This window comes from Sceloporus occidentalis, unplaced genomic scaffold (genome assembly GCF_023333645.1).
Source record: "Sceloporus occidentalis isolate IW3139 unplaced genomic scaffold, rSceOcc1.0.p SCAF_82, whole genome shotgun sequence".
NCBI lineage: Eukaryota > Metazoa > Chordata > Lepidosauria > Squamata > Phrynosomatidae > Sceloporus > Sceloporus occidentalis.
Window position 1 is genome coordinate 3,651,655 of NW_028317062.1, and position 7,663 is coordinate 3,659,317.

Here is a 7,663-nt window from a genome sequence, read left to right on the forward strand (position 1 = left end):
GGGCCTCCTTAAGGTCATGTACCTCTTAATATACTGTTGTATTGTAATATATTCTATTCCCATTTATTATTAATTATTGGTACCATTTATAAATACTCTATATCAAGAGAAGAAGAGAGAGTTTACAGGGGGTTGAATAATTTATCTGCTATCAAGAGTAAGCAGGCTTCATGCTCAAGAAGGTCCAAGTTGACCCTACACAATGCATGGATAACGTGTGAGTTCTGATATCTGATATCTTTAGTAAAAAGACCCCGTGGTAACATTTATATATACTTTATCTGATATTTTATTTGATATATACATTATGAAATGTATAAAAGAGTCAGCTCTAGTGCTAGAAATAGCATCTTCATTTGTACATAAATCACGTTTATGCTTTGGGTGTATGACCCACTAAGTGGACAAACACGACATTAAGGACACGCATTAAGAGAACCATACAGGACAAAACATACATACCATGTATAGCTGCGTCTTCTATGTATGTGGTTCCTTTAGGTTGGACACATTAATAATTATATTCACAAAGAAAAAAGTAAAACATTTTTTTAAACAAATACAAAAAGGGAAAAAAGGAATTACAGAAAGAGCGTTGCCAGCTGCCCATTCTCAGGACTCTGGTAGGATATAGTTCTATTTTTTCAAAGTGGAAGTTAACCCTTCATTGGCCACTCCAGAACCTATAACATCAACGAGGCGATGAAATTACAGATCTGGCATCAGTTAAGGGGTTACAGCTCACTTTGCTAAACTGTGTGTGGGGATAAAGAGTCATTAGGCCTGGGGGCTTCTTGATCTTCCAGATGGTCCTTCTAAGAGTCATGTTACCTTTAGTACTGCCTCATAGCACAGAAAAGGGTAAGTGAGTTTTTCAGATGACACAGGACAAAATTTCCATATCTTGTGTACAGCAGGAGTTACATATAAAAAGTTTGAGAGGTGGTCTTATCAACATGGAACATTACATAGTTACATAGTTTGTCCATAAAGCTCAACGTTTCCAGGTACACATAACTGCCGAAGTAGGAAAAAATCCCAAATGAGAATTCTTCCAAATATTTTCCGAAAGGATAAAAAAAATCAGTTTTTACCTCAATAGCCCTATCCCAGGATTAACATAACCCATGCCAAAGTTAAATTGTTAACCCTGAATGTTTGTTTTTCTTAAATGTGTATGGTAATATCTGCTTGCATAGGCTTCTGTTCTCCAAAGTAAACAAGGTAAGATGTACTCGGAAGATGCTTCTCCATAGTGGATTTCGCCAATAAGCAGCAGCTCAATGTAACACTGCATATGTAAATGCATCATTTTACATTTTTTTATGTTAAAATGCATTTGCCATTTTACTGCTCTGTCTCATATTTTATCTAAAATACTCAGATAAAATATGGTTGAGATGTTGCTTTCAATCCTCTGCGTAATAAATCATAAAGGATTGGGACCAAGGACAGAAGAAGAAACATGACAGAAGAACAAGAAGAGGCAAGAGAAGAAGTCGAGCTGCGGGAAATGAGACATCAAGTGGTTGTCAAAGAAGGTAGTTAGGCATTGAGAGAGAGGGGATTTTTGGGAGAATTGGGACCTCTGTAAGATGGTCCACTCCCCTGATGAGTGGTATCTGGGGTGGACCGCCCCACCCAGAAAGGATAAGGCACAGCATCTGAGACATACAATATGAATAGTGGGTCTTCTGCACCCACCATAACCCTTTATTCTTCCAATAAATAAGATATCCTCTGACATACTAGTTGGAGAAATCGCCTTTGCCTTCCCTCTTCATGCAGCATTTATGCCCTAGGTTTTCCTAACCCTAACCACAACTTAAAAATAATTCAATGCTGCCTGAGATTATAATGTAGTCACTATAATGTATAGAGGAATTCCTTGGCCCAAGTCTACTTATTATGCAGTAACTTAATAAAAATTAACACAAAAAAAATAAACATTTGTTAAGCATTTCTTCCTTTTAGATTCTCACATGACTTCACCTTCTATGATTTGTTCAGTAGTGCATGCTCTTTTTTTAGGGACAAGTGTCCTCTGGATCTCCAGTCAAGGACACATGGATTTATACTTTAACTTATTGTCCTGGAAGCTTCCTTAAAAACATTTTAGAAATAATAGGCTTAGTGTTACTCTCTGGTGTTTCACAGCTTTACAGGTAAACAAAGCATTGCAGGGTAGAAGTGATCTAGGTATATACTAATGTAAAGGAAGGGTTAATCTTAGGAAGGATGGAAGATTCAGCTGTCGGTAATGAGTATTGGAAACTCTTAAATAGCACCCTAAGTGGGGCATGTCTTAGTATAACAGCATAAGGGTATTTGTTTTGTTTTAGTAAAGGTATTACTGGGTTTTTTTTTATTGTGCTAAAGAAATTTTGAGGATTTTTGTTTATAATGCAGCCTAACAACATATACACGAAGGCAATCCAGCGTTTACAGGACTTTAGGAAAATGTATGATTATGAGAGCCGCCTTCGTACGTTTGCAGACTGGCCTTTTACGGAAAACTGCAAGTGTACTCCTGAGACTGTAAGTATAGAAGTTTACTAAATAGAAAGGAAACTGCGCATGAAAGTGCTTGGAGTGGGGTGTGATTATAGTTCTGTTTTAATGTATACAGTGGTGCAGGCACACCAAGCATTTTTTTAATTTATAGATGGCCAAGGCTGGGTTTGTACACTGCCCAACGGAAAACGAACCAGACATAGCTTGCTGTTTCTTCTGCTTAAAGGAGTTGGAGGGCTGGGAGCCGGATGATGACCCCAGGTACGTAAATAAACGAAAAAGCTGCTTTTTAAATGTATAGCGTATGAGACTGCTTGTGTATGTATATGTGTTCTCTGGCCATACGCAATGTAACCTCTACAGCACATGTTTGCCTTTTCTCTTGAATTAACATGTGTTGTACTGTGCCTACTGTACATCTTTATTATACTGTAATGTGTTAAGCTTACTGTGTACAATATTCTTGTATTTTTAGGCGATTAACCCTTAAGAGGAAAATAATTGTAAATCTGCTAAGGTTTATTTGATTGAATGGCTAGAGACCTAAATGTTTTGCTTGGGTGGAGGAAGCCACCTTCTGGAGTGGCTTCCATGAAGATGGGCATACTGTCTGTATATAGTCATATCACAACTGGCTATGTACATAACACCTACAATAAGTTGACATAAACCTGGACAAGCACCCCCACCCACCCAATCCTCCATTTGTTAAACTAAAAGCTGGTATTTTACACCTGTTTCTACAAAGGCAATCTTATGCTGATGGGACAGCTTTATCCAATTTAGGAACTCTGGTTACCCATAACTCGGTCTCGAATACAGTTTTCTTTCCAAAACACAAGTGTTTAAAACACTGGCTGGGGTTAATTCACTGTTCTGCTTGCTGAAAGCAGAATATATAATATATTTTTTTTTTGTAGGATAGAACATGCTAAATGTTCTGCTGATTGTGGCTTCCTGACTCTCTCAAAAAGCATCACAAATCTATCAATGGAAGCCTTTATACGTTTGGAGGTTGAGAGGATCAAGTGTTTCTATGTAAGCTTTTCTTTTTTTTTTTTTTTTTGTTTTATCATTCTTACCTACTTTACACTTTATTACCTTCATTTGCCCGAAAAGGGATCTTATCCTTAGTGATCAAATGAGGAGGAAGCTAGTGTCTGTTTCCTCGTGCTTTGCATAGGCTATGGATAGAGGACCTTGTCTGTCGCTCCATCTGTGGGCCCTTCATAATACAATGACACAAGTGTTTTCTATCTCATGATACAACTCGGGGAGACCATCTCCTCTTGTATCAGCAGGTTTTGTGTATGAGGATAGGCATGGTTCCAAACTGGTATGTTGCAACTTTCTTTCTGTAGGAGATTTTACTAAATGCCCCGTAAACGATGGCTTCCACAAGCCTTTTCATGGACCCTGTTGTCCAGGTACACACTCTACCTACTCCTGGTTGCAAGTACTAACAAGTAGGCTTCTAATAGCCAAACTACTATGTTTGGCCATCAGTGTGAGGGAAGTGAGCATTTAAAAAAAATCCATATTTTACTGTGGAAGCACATAATGTAGCTCTGTAGGCTGCTGAAATGCCCATATCAGCCAGACATGTAAATAGGAGGTCACCAGACTGGGGCTGTGGGTTCACTTGCTTAGCATTACTATGAAAGTTAAATGTAAAACAAAATCTTTCTATAAGAGAACTGTTCTTTTTGTAATTAATAGTAGTAACCGTAATATCTGAATATCAGGGTTGTGTTTTTTAATCCCCTCCACCACTTTTGAAAGTGGTATGTTTGATGCTATTTAAATATTTTAAAGGGGGTAGGTTTTATTTTTTATTATTGTGATTGGGGAATAGGGAAATCTAATCCTCTGAGAACTAAATGTGATGCCCTACTCTACCTCCTTAGCGCAAGTTCTATGCCATTGTCATGCACAATATGGAAGAAGAAATGACTGCTACTACTAAAAGCCTTCTAGAACACTTCTCCAAGCAACATGGCTGTTCCATAGATCTGGAGCCAGAGATTTGAATGTTTGATGTCAGAGTCAGGGGGTTGGGTAGATGCTTTTTATTTGGTTGCTAAAGGGTATTATGCTAAATAAAATTTTATATATATTTCTGTAAATAGTCTTTCCTTGGATTGGTGTTACCCTGGACACTAAATCACTGCACACTATTACACAAGTGTTTTTATTTATTATACGCTGACTTCAGTTGGACTACAGTAGAAACCTTGTGGTAGAACCAAATGACAAAGTGCATAATTGGAACACTGGCTAGGAGTCTTGGTAGCATAAGAGATCTGAACTTTTATAATGTGGGTGCAGAAAGCCTATATAAGAAACTAAGCTGCCTGCATATCCTCACATGTCCCTTAATCTTCCAATAAAGCTTGTTAAAGTGAAGTATCGATGTTTTAGGCAATACATCATTATGACCACTAGATGTCGCTAAAACGCTAAACAATTGTGGGATCATTCGTGTATTTATTATAAGCTACTAATGTTTCCAAAGGCATGATGTGTACTTGAAGCACGGTAATGCTGACAAGGGATAAGGCAATGTTTTTTTGTGGTTTTTCAACATGTTGCTGTATTTAGTAAAAATAAAGTCAAAAGGTGAAAAATCTCCATCTTCATGCAGGTGATCAGCTTGGGCTTGTTACTTGTTGCTGGTGAGCAGACTGTGGAAGCTGAGCCTTCTTGTTTAATAAACAACGTGCTCCTAACTGAGTACTATGCCTTTTTAGATGCAGAACTGATTTGCTATGCTGGTGGTAAACCATGTTAAAGCGAAATCCTCCTCATTTTACAAAAGTCCATTAAACATGGCTACATGCACTTCCTACTTTGCCTATGAGTTCTAAGAACATGACGGTTGCTCATTAATCAGGTAAGTTAATGTGTTTCTTAGCCCAGTGTCCTATTGAAATATCTGAACCCTTTTCCACCACACGTACTTGAGCCCGTTCTTGCATACCAGTTGTGCAAAATTTGGTAGGGGCTGATACTGTGGCACCTAGTCCAGTGATTTATTGATCAACGTGTTACTTTTTGTACGTAACACGCTAATCCAATGTGGATGCAACTTTGGCGTGCTCAGTGTGTAATTCCAGTCCTTGATCTTGGTTTCGTAATTGGACGCTACTTACTGTTTTTAGGAACTGTGTTTTGACCTAAAATCTACCTGATGGCCTTAATAATCAATTAGTCTACAATTCATGTATTTTTGCAGCTAAAAATAACACAGTAAGGTGCTTCTAAAACATGGAGATGCGTTTTGTCAGTGTCGCTGCCAACTACATGTGGTGGGCAATAACCCACCTGAGGTTTCTTTATGATGCCAAGTCTCAATTGTGCTTAGTGACAGTCTTCAATATCTGACAATCTGTATGTTACTCTATAGAGACTGACAATGGTGGTCTATTTACTAAAGGCAGAAATAGGATTTCAACTCTTCGTGCTACTATTCATTGTGTTGCGCCAACATTAGTAAGCGTCTGGTGAAGAAAAAGCCTGACAGGTCCAGTATAACGCATAGGTAAATTGTTGAGATTTCTCAAGTCTCCTCAACCATTGCGTTATACGTTATACAGAGCCAGATCAGCCCCTCTTGCTAGAGAAACCTGCCACTGCTGGCTTTATATAGTAGTGAAGTGATTTGAAACAACTCTCCCTTTAGTAGACACCTTTTGACTCTTGGAGTAGGTGGCTTCTCGATGTTTGTCAAATTAATCTATTAAAATAAACCTACTGTTACTGACCATTAAGTACAAGGAACGGAGTGCTGATCAGAACTGTTTGTCATAGACTCTTGCCCTTTATATCCATCCATGGTCATTGATGCCTATAGGGAATACGAGAAGCTCTGCTAAGACCTTGAGGTACCTAAGCCTGCCAGAGTGGCTAGCAATAAATAACATTAGTAACGGGATTGGAAGAGTGCTGGAACCATCCTCCATTTAGATTCCCTACCGTAACGTTTAATCGCTAGCATGAAATTTGTGGAATGCATGAAAATACCCAGCAGCACCTGTGCAGCTCGTGAAAATGCCCAACTCTGTCACTAGAGGTCCCTATCTGTAAACTGCATTTGCTCTATGTATACAAATACATTAGATGCCTAAGGGGGCCTGGATACCTTTTTAAAGAAGCCGAACATAGAGGGCTATGTATAATAGTATAGGAATTAATATTTTATTTAGTGCTTGTTGATTCAAGGAGAAATCCGATTACCATTTGGAGTCAACAAGGAATTTTTTTTCCCATTGAAAGCACAAATCCAAATTGCTGACATAAGGGTTTTTTGCCTTCTTTTGAATCAACAGCAGTAAACAAGGAATAGGAAAAGGGTTGAGCTTGATGGACGCAAGACTTTTCTCAACCTTAACTACTATAAACATGACACACAATGTCAGTTTATGAAATATTTGTCTTTTTATTAATTCTGAATTATTAAATTGAGACTTCATACAGATAATAAAATATGCAAAAAACACGGTTAATCGTGGGGTGCATAGGTTGTGGGTTGCCATGTCGCTACTTTAGAACTATAATTCTGATGATACTCAGATGGCTATGGGGGGCTACCTGTTGAGGACCATCGGATGTAAGTTACTTGAAAAGCGTGTCGTCGTTTACTTGTACTTTGTGTAGTTTTTGAAAATGTTGCATTTTTAGCAACCCCCATAAGACATGATTACAGGATAAAAAAATATCTCTCAATGTATCCAGTCGTCCCATAGGCACAGAATGGGCCCTAGAGGTTCCGGCATGGACTTGTGTGATGCCCCAGATTAAAAGCATTCATAATCTTCAATTGTGGCTGACTGTGACTGATGGGATTTGTAGTGCACAGAAGCTAGCATGCCAGATTTTGAAAATTTGCAGGGAGGAAAAAGAGTTATTTTTGAGAAATTCTACCAAAGTAATCCCTTAATAGAACATGAAATAAACGGAACTAGATGCTATTCAAGACAGCAAAGGGTCACTAAATATGAGACAAATTAAAACGAACTTCTGGCATTTATGCTAAAACTTTCCCCTGCCCCGAACCTAGCCTCCAGTCACCTGTGCCTCTTCTCTGACAGATGGCAGAAAGCCCCCTCCTCAAACTGTTGCTGTCAGGCCATCTGTTCTGCGCATCCCG

At 38.5% G+C, this 7,663-nt stretch overlaps 1 protein-coding gene across 1 annotated transcript; it reads left to right on the forward strand.

The window, feature by feature from the left end:
- Window positions 1-1,465: 1,465 nt before the first annotated feature.
- Window positions 1,466-4,544, forward strand: LOC149285278 (baculoviral IAP repeat-containing protein 5.1-like). The gene is made up of 6 exons (XM_089495624.1): window positions 1,466-1,541; window positions 2,158-2,165; window positions 2,410-2,538; window positions 2,666-2,775; window positions 3,435-3,552; window positions 4,422-4,544. Exons 1-6 carry the CDS (start codon window positions 1,466-1,468, stop codon window positions 4,542-4,544), a joined length of 564 nt encoding a protein of 187 aa, XP_089351750.1.
- The last annotated feature ends 3,119 nt before the right edge of the window (window positions 4,545-7,663 follow it).